The sequence below is a fragment of the Squalius cephalus genome (genome assembly GCF_949319135.1).
Source record: "Squalius cephalus genome assembly, chromosome: 9".
Taxonomy (NCBI): domain Eukaryota; kingdom Metazoa; phylum Chordata; class Actinopteri; order Cypriniformes; family Leuciscidae; genus Squalius; species Squalius cephalus.
Genome location: NC_137130.1, coordinates 13,248,983 through 13,261,108, shown reverse-complemented (window position 1 = coordinate 13,261,108; position 12,126 = coordinate 13,248,983). Strand labels below are relative to the sequence as shown.

The 12,126-nt window shown below is 37.0% G+C and overlaps 2 protein-coding genes across 8 annotated transcripts in view; one reads left to right on the top strand and one right to left on the bottom strand.

Annotated features, from left to right (window-relative positions):
• kdm6a (lysine (K)-specific demethylase 6A) overlaps positions 1-6,070 on the top strand; it is a 55,243-nt gene extending 49,173 nt beyond the window's left edge. For all 7 annotated transcript variants that reach the window (XM_079880760.1, XM_079880757.1, XM_079880756.1 and 4 more), the window contains 2 exons: positions 5,080-5,250; positions 5,378-6,070. In XM_079880760.1, the coding sequence (XP_079736886.1) occupies positions 5,080-5,250; positions 5,378-5,410 (204 nt within the window). In that variant the 3' untranslated portion in view covers positions 5,411-6,070. The remainder of the gene's footprint in view (positions 1-5,079; positions 5,251-5,377) is intronic.
• A 259-nt stretch (positions 6,071-6,329) lies between these two features.
• Positions 6,330-11,718, bottom strand: dipk2b (divergent protein kinase domain 2B). The gene is made up of 5 exons (XM_079880806.1): positions 11,422-11,718; positions 9,945-10,209; positions 8,766-8,939; positions 8,103-8,391; positions 6,330-7,191 (listed from the first exon to the last, which is right to left on the bottom strand). The coding sequence occupies exons 1-5, from the start codon at positions 11,676-11,678 to the stop codon at positions 6,845-6,847; spliced, it is 1,332 nt and encodes a 443-aa protein (XP_079736932.1). The 5' UTR covers positions 11,679-11,718; the 3' UTR covers positions 6,330-6,844.
• Positions 11,719-12,126: the final 408 nt, after the last annotated feature.

Below are 12,126 nucleotides of genomic sequence, written 5' to 3'. Positions count from 1 at the left end.
ACGTTTTAAAAGGCCCTAAAAGCGGCCAGGGCTGAGCACCTCCGCAAACTAATAGAAAATAACCAAAATAATCCAAGGTTTTTATTTAACACCGTGGCTAGACTAACAAATAAACAGACATCACCCGAACAAAATATCCCGTTACAGTTTAGTAGTAATGATTTCATGAACTTCTTCACTGAGAAAATAGAAAACATCAGAACCACAATTGTAAACGTTCAATCTTCAATCGCGCCTTATTCAGCCTCAATTATCACCCCACAAGAACAATTACAGTGCTTTACAACTATAGAACAAAAAGAGTTAAATAAACTTATCATTTCATCTAAAACAACAACATGTTTATTAGATCCTATACCAACTAAACTATTGAAAGAAGTGTTACCTGTAGTGGAAGAGCCTCTCCTCAATATTATTAACTCGTCTTTATCTTTAGGTCATGTTCCAAGAACATTTAAACTGGCAGTTATAAAACCTCTCATTAAGAAATCACAATTAGATCATAATAATCTATCAAATTATAGACCCATTTCAAATCTTCCATTTATGTCTAAAATACTAGAAAAAGTTGTGTCCGCTCAACTGAGCTCTTTCTTGCAAGAAAATGACATCTATGAAAAGTTTCAGTCTGGATTCAGGCCGCACCATAGCACTGAAACTGTGCTTGTTAAAATCACAAATGATTTACTTTTAGCTTCTGACCAAGGCTGTATCTCAATACTAGTTTTACTTGATCTTAGTGCTGCGTTCGATACTATAGATCATACAATACTCTTAGATAGACTACAAAATTATACTGGTGTTCAAGGACAAGCATTAAGCTGGTTCAGATCATACTTATCAGACCGCTACCATTTTGTCTATTTGAATGGAGAAAAATCTATCATAACTTCAGTAAACTATGGAGTGCCGCAGGGATCTGTGTTGGGCCCTCTATTATTCTCAATATATATGATGCCACTTGGAAATATTATAAGGAAACATGGAATTAGTTTCCATTGTTATGCTGATGACACTCAAATCTATTTTTCATCACGGCCGGATGAAAACGCTAAATTATCCAAATTGACAGTGTGTTAAAGATATAAAAGATTGGATGACGCGTATTTTTCTTTTATTAAATCCAGACAAGACAGAGGTAATACTTATCGGTTCAAAAATCCGCCCACAAAACCTCTTACAATACAACTTTAACATCGTAAGATGTCCTGTTACTTTATCCTCTACTAGGGGTGTAACGGTACACAAAAATCACGGTTCGGTACGTACCTCGGTTTTAAAGTCACGGTTCGGTTTATTTTCGGTACAGTAAGGGAAAGAAATGCAAACATTAAACTGCAGGTTGTTTATTACTATAAACTTTTTTTAACAAGTTGTTTACACTTTTTTAAACACTTTTTAATAAAATATAATAAAATAGATATAAAATAAAAAAAGAATAAGAAATAAAATACTGCTGCAAAGTTCTCCACTAAATAAAATACTCTCAGTCTCAAACCAATATCACATAATAAAATATAATGAAAAATATAAATAAATAACTATGATTACAGTGCAGGAACAGAAAATAGCCCTATATTAAAATAATATTAAACAAATATATTAATGTATTATTATTTTTCAATAATCAATCAACAATCAATTTACGATTTTTTTTCCACTTTTTTAATAATTATCAAAATAAAATATAGTCCAAAGCTATAGTACAAAGCTATTATTACCAGAGCATGTGATCAGAGCAGGTCATTTTACCATTGTTGCCAGCATAACTATACCAGCTCAGCAAACAGAAATCTAAGTTACTACTGAGAAATTTCACCTTATTTGAGCGGACTTTGCTTTTCCAGTGCGTGATCGGTACATGATTGGAGTGTTTGGGCCGTTAACGACAGAGCAGAACGCGCAGCGCAAACACGGGCTCGAACATTGAGCAGAGAGCGCAGCGGGCCGACACACACACACACACACACGCGCGCGCGCACGCCACGGAACGGAGAGTGCGGCGGCGCACACGAAGCGGAAAAGCTTTTTTTCGCCCTGCAGTCTATTTCATTGTTACAGTGACGGCGGGTAAAACACGGGTAAAACCAGAGAATGTCTAATAGGAAAAAACATTAGAATCAGCTGCAGGGCGGGATTTGCGCTGAACGCGGAGACTTCCGCCACTTAATATGTTCGTGTGGAAACACGAAAATGTACCTATGTTCCGCACACAAAATATTGCATTCAGTCATTCGGTACACACGTGCACCGAACCGAAAGCCCTGTACCGAAACGGTTCGGTACGAATACACGTACCGTTACACCCCTATCCTCTACAGTAAAAGACCTGGGTGTTATACTCGACTGTAACCTGTCTTTTGAAAATCATATTTCATGTTACAAAAACAGCCTTTTTCCACCTTAGAAACATTGCTAAGCTACGTAATATCCTATCAGTTTCTGATGCAGAAAAGCTGGTTCATGCATTCATGACATCGAGACTAGATTACTGTAATGCTTTATTAGCTGGTTGTCCTGCATCCTCAATAAACAAGCTACTGTTAGTCCAAAATGCAGCCGCTAGAGTTCTTACTAGATCAAGAAAATATGATCATATAACACACCGATTTTATCATCACTGCATTGGTTACCTATAAAGTTCCGTATTATTTACAAGGTATTGCTACTGACTTATAAAGCCCTAAACGGCTTAGCTCCAGTCTATTTAACGGATCTTCTATCACCCTATAATCCATCGCGCTCTTTAAGATCAATAAATTCTAGGCTTTTGGTCATATACCTAAGATATCCAGATCAACCAAAGGAGGGAGATCATTTTCACATTTAGCTCCAAAACTCTGGAATAGCCTTCCTGATACTGTTCGTTGCTCAGACTCGCTTCTCCCAGTTTAAAACTAGATTAAAGACGCATCTTTTCGGCCAGGCATTCATATAATATTTTTAATCTTACAGTTCAAACTACAATCCGGCCTCTAGTTCATAAATGCCAGAGGAGAACTGGCCCCCGACTGAGCCTGGGTTCTCCCAAGGTTTTTTTTTTTTCTCCATTAGGTCACCTGATGGAGTTTTAGGACACCATTAGGTCACTTGGAGTTTTTCGGTTCCTTGCCACTGTTGCCTTTGGCTTGCTCAGTTGTGGATATTTTGGGGATATTTAATTTTATTTTATCAATCAATAAATTCCACTTGAAACAAACCTTGTTGTATTATTTTAATTTAATACTGTGAAGCTGCTTTGATGCAATTTGTATTGTGAAAAGCGCTATACAAATATACTTGACAGCCACCATCTAAAAGTTTGTTTAAAAAAAAAAAAAAAAAAAAACTCATAACATTATTATAAAATTATATATTATAAAAACGTTCTTATGTGTAATTTAAATGCAAGTAGCCTATACATATCAGCTAATTTATCAACCTCTAATATTGATGTACCACCTGGGGTTCCCTGTATAGTTTACAGCATTAGTTGAGAGAGAATTTTTTTCTTAAGGACATTTGCCATGTTAGGCCCCCATTAATCGATATCAAATTGAAACTAAATCGCAAGCTAGTGAATTGAAGTCGAATCGTTAAATCTGTGCCAATGCCCAGCCCTAATGTAAACTTAAGACTGGCCCACACTAAAAGATTTTTAAAACTTTTTCAAATGTTCAAAATGTGAGACCACAGACATGATGATAAAAAAAAAAAAAATCATAGAATTAACAGTTTGGTTCCTATATTGTGTGTGGTGTGCCACGATGTGACCAATACAGCACACCACACCACACACTAATGCTGGGTACACACCAAGAGATAATCGGGCTGTGATTTCCCCCCTTCCGACAATCCTAGCTATGTCCCGATTACCTTGATGGTTCTACAGATTATCTTATCAGATTTTCCCTTGGTGTGAGGTGTGTTAAGAGTGTCCGAACCTGCTCAGAAGAATGTCGGAGCCGCCCAGATCGCGAATCGTAAATATTCAACATCAGAAATCCTGATGTGTGGGGGGAACCCCGAGGACAAACGCGTGCACACTCTGAAGATTATCACGTGAAATGAAACTATATCCAATCAGAAAGCGAAATGATGGAAGACGGAAGGATCAGCTTGTTGATTTGTGGCAACAGCATGAATCTTCTGTGAAAATCATTCCAAACACTATCATCGCAGTTTCTTCCTGCATTTCATCCGCCATGCTTATTCTGAAGTCTCGCGAGATTTTGCGAGATTTCCTGTGTTCACAGTCGAGACTGGTTGAAAATCTGTTCGTGTGTGGTGTGCTGTCTTTGTCACATCATGGCACACCACACACTATAGGAGCAAAACGGTTAAATCTAGGATTTTTTTGTCCTCGTGTTTGTGGTCTATCACATTTTGAAAATCTTATAAGATGTAAAAAATCTTTTGGTGTGTACCCAGCATAACAGATCCCATTCACAAACAACCAGAGTCCTGACTGTAAACACGGAAAATCTCGCAAAATCTCTCGCGGTCGAATGTGACGTTAGAGTAAACAAACATGGAGGACGACGGGAAAGAAGTGATGGCGATAATAGTGTTTGGACTGTTTTTTCCAGATAATTTGCGGGGCGAAAAGAGAAAACGGTTTGGATGAAGTTGTGTTATGCTTCAGTGTTCCATCAGCTCGCTTTCTGATGTGTGTGTGTGTTTGTCCTTGGGGTTCCCCTCCACACAACAGGATTTCTGATTGTAAATATTCAACATGTAGAGATCGGTGCAGCCCTGACGTTCTTAAGAGCAGATTCAGTCACTCTTAACGCACATCACACCACAGGAAAATCTGATAAGATAATCTGTAGAGCCATCAAGATAATCAGGACTTTACCTAGGATTGTCGGAATCGGCCCGATTATCTTGTAAATTTCTATAGGTGATCATTTCATTTCGATCAATCTTTTTCTTGATACTAGACTTTCCTAGTTAAAAACTAGAAATGTTTTTTTTTTTTTTTTAGTTGATTTTAAATCTACTTGTCCATTTTCATTTGATTTGGATCTTTTCTATCCATGCTTGCTTCGTTTCTTTTTTCTTTTTTTTGGTAACTGATCTTTTCCATTGCTTTCCCAGGTGGAGGTCTTTGATATGCTGTTTGTCACCAGTGAGAGCAACTCACGGAAGACGTATGTGGTGCACTGCCAGGGCTGCGCTCGGAGATGCAGCCCTAACCTTGAGAACTTTGTGGTTTTAGAGCAGTACAAAATAGAGGACCTCATGCAAGTGTATGACCAGTTCACATTAGTGAGTCTCAAAACTTCCTGTAGACGAATCTCTGCATGAAGCTTTTATATCAACTTCTATTCGTACGATTAATGGTCCCAGGTAGCAAGCATTGAGCATGGTTAACGTCGTCTTGCTCTCTCCACAGGCCCCACCCCTGCCCTCCTCCTCCTCGTCTTGACGTTAACATTAACGGTTCTTCGGATAACACCCTGGAACGCAACACATCCCTTTCTGATATTCAGGAGACCTGACCCAGTTCCACACCACTGGTTTCTGTAGCAAACCCCACGAGGCTGCTGGTTCTAAGCTGTTTGTCTATGCAACCTTGCCAAGTATGGAGTTTCGGCCCACTGGAGTGAAGTGGGATCGTCTCCATCTTCAGGACTGTTCCAGCTTGTTCAGCACCACTTTTCTTTGAAACACAAACTACAAATAGACTAATTGCTGAGGAAAAATGGTTTTGTGTATATACCACAAATGTCAAAATCACTCAAAACTACTGACTCTTCCTTTTTATTGTTGCTTTAATCCTTTTTTGTTTTGTTCTTCTTTTGTGTTTTTCTGTACTTCATGTATGGGCTGATACATGATTATTTTATTTTTTATTTTATTTCCTCTTAAATACTACCGTAGCTGGTCTTTTTTGTTCAACATTTTCTTTAGGTAACAAAAAAGAAATTTGTAATGTGAATTTTTTTTTTTTTTTTTTTTTTATTATTAAAAATAGTTTTTGCCTCCTTTTTCTTAAGGAAAAAGTTAAGTGGGGGGTGGGGGTGTGTGGATAGCCAAGTCACAAAGAAAAATGGGTTGCACATAGAATAAGGAATAAACTTTAATTTGTGTTTTTTTGTGTTATATTTCTAATCTTGTAAATTTACACTATTTATAAATATTTATTGCTTGAAAATATTTGTTGATGGAATGCTGTTATTTTTTTTCCAGAGTTCCTGCCATTAAATTTTATGGAGTAATGTAATTTTGAACATTTCTCTTTTTACATTTTCTATACATGAATAAAACTGCTTAGCGAGCATTGTACAGAAACATGAAGATTGATATGGTTTATGGGTTACTAATCAGAGTTGTCTTTGTAATTAAAATATTCTCATTTTGTGATGAAATTCCTTGTCTCAGGTGTGAATAATATTTATGCTTTTTTAAATTATATATATATATATTGCATAATATGTCTCAAGGTTTGTCTGCTGGCTATACTTTAAGATAAACATTCTTTATTAGATATATGCTGATAAAGTTACTTAGTGTCATGAAGATACTACCAGGTTCAGACTGTATCTGTGTACTTTACACAGACATACTTAAATAGATACTCCACCCAACAATTAAAATTCTGTCTTCATTTACTCACCCTGATATCATTCAGGTGCAGCTTGCACTTTATTTGTGGCCTCTGAGCAATCGGATCTTTTTTCTTGGATCTACGCACTGCAAGGAGTTTGTTCATTCATCTGATCTGAACTAGTGTTTGGCGCTACATCTTTCCATTCTCTGTGTTACATAGGAAAAAGGAATACAGGCTTGATAACGACATGAGGGTGAGTAAATGACAATTTTCATTTTTTTGGGAGAATTATCCCATAGTAGTTATGGTTTAGAACTTGTCACTATAGAGGCATTCAGGATACCTGTATCCATAAAGAGCGCTGCATGCCCTTAGTGTCTGTAAGATGTCTTTTAAGGTTTGGATGGCAGCGATTATTCTTTGGTCAGACTGAGATTGGTCTGCACAGTTAGCTAGCTCATTCACTGCTGCTCTGGGAAGCTGACCGGACTGCACATCATTAGGAACGAGCAGTTTGTTAAGGACATGTTTGCATAGTAGGGTAAAACTCTGTGTGGCTCGGACGGTCTCACATGGGGGAGGTCTCGCACAAGATCCACTCAGACAGGAGAAGACATCAAGGTGTTCTGGAAGCAAGTCTTCATCAGGAGAATGTCCTGCCAGAAGGAGTGGAAGTATTATTTAATTAGAGGTATATCACAGCACCAGAATTGGTTAAACAAGAATGATTACTGTATATTTAAGCTGCGTTATGAATAAATAAAAAGCTTTTCTTTTTTTTTCTTTTTTTTATCTAGCTTTCACAAAGTGGTTGCTATATAGTCATCCTGGGGTCCACTTAAAATTACATAATTTAAAAGGAAAAGTCTCATGCTCACAAAGTCTGCATTTATTTGATCAAAAATACAATACAGTAATATTGAGAAATATTATTACAACTTAAAATAACTTATTTATAATATATTTTAAAATGTAATTTATTTCAGTGTAGGCAAAGCTGAATTTTCAGCATCATTACTCCAGTCTTCAGTGTCACATGATCCTTCAGAAATCATTCTGTACATCTATGCTGTACTTAAGAAACTTTTCTTATTTTTTATCAGTGTTGAAAACAGTTGAGCTGCTTAATATTTTTGTGGAAACTTTTTTGTTCTTTACTGTTACTTTTCATCAATTTAGTGTGTCTTTGCTTATGAAAGTATCAATTTGTTTTTAAAAAAAATCTTACTGACCCCAAACTTTTGAATGTTAGTGTATACAGTGAACGTTATAAATTGTACTTGAAACCTGGCACAAAAAAAAAGCATTCATATATAAATATAAAGAGCAAATATATAAGTAAATATATAAGTATATATATTGAACCTATCCATACGCACATAATTACAAAACTGTTTGTAGGAATATGTCATTTTTTGTGTTGCCTTACTGGTGGAAAGCTTATTCCAACTGGCAGCTGGTGTATATACACAACTCTTTTCTTCATAAGGTTTCTCTGTGTACATGGTAAAAGGAATATTTTACTGCAGAAAACTAGGTAACCTGTAGCGATTAAGCCCAAACTGACCTTCCTGTAAGTCAATGATCCCTATGGTACTGGCATCCACAATGAAGACCCTGCTATCATCCAAGGTGCCAAACATGTCCTCTGAGACACTGGTGTAGAAGAGGCTGAACTGGAGGCTGTTGGCGCTCAGGCTCTGGGTGATGTGAAGGAGCTGGTAGACGATGTCTGCGCGGCGCTCTAATGGAGAGTTGAACAGGCTCCTGAGGGGTCTGCTCCCTGCCCACGCCATCATCCTTCCACAGGAGCCGTGGTAGCGGAGGAAGGGCCAGCCCTCCGTGCCTGGAAACATCTGTAGGCAGAAAAGGCAAAAGTAGGGCTGAAAACAGGAAGCGAGGGAGCTTGAGTGGGCAATGCCAATGTGTGTTATTTTCATTTTCTTTATATATAGAGGTAGACAGTCCCTCTTCCTGTGTTTGGAAACAACGATATTAAAATGTCTCAGATAATGCCCCTTTCCCTTGAAAAGCTGCTCACTAAATTCTATGAAATAACAGTTTACATTCAGATTTATGCTTTTATCCAAAGTGATTTGCATTACATTTTTAAAGTATATATTTTGTTAAGCTCATGCATTCACTGGGAATCGAACCCATGACCTTGATGTTGCTAGCATGCTAAAAATCATGAGCCATGCTAATCATATTGGCCTACTTATCATCATACCTGCAGTATAAGAGGATGTTGATTCACAGCCAGAGTGTAAAGAAGTCTGAGTTTGTCCTTTTCACTGAAGTGCTTCATCTGGACACTGCCCACATCAGTCACTTCGAAGTAGCGTCGCACAATGCGGTCCAGCAACCTCTGAGATGGACAGCGCAGCATCGGGGTGACCAGACCCTATAGAGAAAGAATTTTGATATATACTGGTTGTTAAAAAGCAAGAAGGCAAGCCCAGCTCAAGTGAGAAAAAGTAACACGAAAGTAACTTAAAAAGTAAAACATTAAAAGTATGTTTTACATCCATGTTTTACAAGTATGTTTTACTAATTAATACAATTAGTTACTTTTTTTGGAAAGTAAAGCAATACTGTAATGCATTACTTTTTAAAAGTAACTTTCCCTAACACTGTTCATAAAGCATTCATCAAGCAAAAGTTTTAGACTAGTGGTTTACACTATCATAGTTTTAAACATTAAAAATTATGACTGGGTCTGGGAGAATTATGAAAATCTGGGTCTGAGACAAGGGTACAACCATAAAATATACACATAAAGGGCACATTTAAATGATAAAAAGTTTTCCAGACAGTTTTAATGTACACCAACAGAATAAAGTTGAAATCTGGAACATAAAAGTGCACTGTAAAAAATAATATAATCAATACGTTGACAACATATGTTTTTACATTGTTATACAAGATTTTAGTTTTTTACAGTGTGCCTGAAGTTGAAGAAACACCCGTAAAACATAGTCTATGTATTTAAAGTTGGTCTAAAGGAAAAAGTGCAGCTTTACCTTCATCCTTCCTCACCAAAGCTTTTCTTTAAGAAATATTGACAATGGAGAAAAAAAATTGCCACCTTATAAGTGCCAAATTTGCAAATCTCCTCCACCCTAAAAATTTATTTTCATGATTTGTTATGACAACATTTTATCTTTTGTCATATCAAATTAGATAATTAATGTGGTTCAGTTAACATAATATTTTGAGTTTCTATTTATAGACCAACCTCCTTTGTTGCATTAACTCAAATTTTTAATTTCAGTGAACTCAAAATGTTAAGCCAACCAGGTAACTTACTTTTTTAAGTTAAACCAACAATATTAAATTCTTCGGACCTTAAATCCTGAGCCAATGCTGACCTCAAATAGACATTAGAATACAGAGACCGAGTGCAGACCTTCACCATGCTGGGAAGCAGTATGTTGGAGCGAACCCAACTTTGGAAGCGTGAAGTGGCCCTGAGGACGGCTTCAATGCTGCAGGATTTCCCTTTGCCGGCTGAGGTGCAAATGCTATTGTCTGATATCTCGTGCAGGTGAGGAGACATCAATTGGGACAGCACCACAGGTCTCCAGCCCGCTGTGCTGTCTGTATAGTTTCCCTCATATGAGCGCACGTCTGCTGAGGCGAGATTAGACTGAGCAGTCAGCCATCTTTCAAACCTGTGGTGAAATAGCAGTGTCCACGTTAGCTTCCTGTTTTTGGTTTCGCTGCTCATGCTGCTCAGATCAATGATAAGAGACTGGAAGCTGCACATTTGCAGACAATTTTGTTGTAGAAAAAGGTACCCTTCTATTTCTGTTTCATTTTCAAAAAGCATTCAATGCCCTTTTTTGTGCCTCAATAGAATAATTTTATATAGCCCACAAGCAGAAATAGTTGATGAAGCATGTTTTCTCTTGATAACTGAGTTTTGTACCTGAATATAGTATATTAGGCCTGTATTAGATCAGCGATGATATGCAACAGTATTAAGTTCAGAACATCTTTACTTCAGTTAAATATCTAGACATTTTTGTATTTTGGACATTTGCATATAGGCGTATAATTTTTTCGGGCAAATGTGTTCACGTAGAGGCTTTCATGGGCCAATGTGAATAAATCTAGATTTAAATTCAAAGAGACCTTTATGCCTGACCATTTTCTTATCCAAACTGAGGCGATGTGAACATTATTGAGCGCTAAACACTCTCATGTAATGTCTGTTTTATTCATACTGGAAGCCAGAGGGCGCCCTCACGCAAAAAGTCCTCAAGTGAGACTCATAGAAGTCAATACACTTATTTCCAGGAAATCCCTTATATGGTCAAAGGTGGAAAAAAAGCAGGACCATTTTGCCTGATGAAATGTGAAGACAATAAACACACGATTGTGACAATATATTGTTTTTCAAGCCAGCTCTAGGTATAACAACAAAGTAAATGAATAATGCAGTTCTAATTGACAGCCTTTATTACAGTATAGAAACTTTTTTTACATTTTTTTTTTTACATTGTATAAAATCCACAATGACTTAATGCACAAGTGTTTGTATTGCATAATCTAATCAATATAGGAAAATATTACAGACTACAAATGAGTGGTTATCGTTCAATGTTCAGCAGTGCATTTGCTTTCTAAGGCAATTAAAAGCAAGAAATAAGAAAAATAAAATAAAACCTGTCTTTTAGACAAAGGTCAGAGAAAAAAGGAGATTACACTTGACACTCCTGTCCTCCTCACTTCTGAAACGATGGCTAAACCCCTGGACATTTGGATACTTTGATCCAAGGATCCTGTAATAATCTATTGCACTATGAATATCTCAAACATTTTTTTTTTTTTTACTTGGCAGAAATTTATTCTTTGCATAAATAGGAAATATCTAAGTTTACCTTATTTCATCCTTGAAAAACTTCTTGCAAATGGATGTTCCAATGCAGGCATTGCATTTATCCAAACCTAGGAGGATCCTTCTGAAGTCATGGGATTTCTCCCGGGATGCTGGTGAGGGATCTGGAGTACCAAGCGCCAGTATGAGGTACAATGTCCAGACCTCTGACCATATCCCCGCCATTACTGTATCATAAATCACCCTAGAATCACAGCACCATAGTGGCAGCCCAGTACAAAACGCCTGCAGCCTTAACATGAGCACACCGACACATTAAACAATAAACTGGCAACTCTTCAGTGTTTACCGTAGTATATCTGTTAAATCCCCTGCACTAAACACCTCACTTAGACAGGAAACACATGGAGAACAAAGATAACCCTTGTCGTCATGGTAATACTTCCTCCTGCATACAGCCTAATTTCAAAGCTGTACATGCAAACCCAGTTACACTCAGAGTTCTTCTGAAATGGTGATTTGAATCCATTTTTTGTATATTATTGATTCCACCTGTTCAACTTGATTAATCCAATTTTACAGATTGCGTATTAAAGTTCATATTGATTTGAGAAAAAAAACCTTATAATAACGTGAAAAATATAACGAGAAATCTTTTACAAATTTTGTTCATATTTAAACACTGAAGCTTAACTGTGTTGTTGGACTATCGTTCAGAATAGTATACTATTATGTTATAGGCTACTTA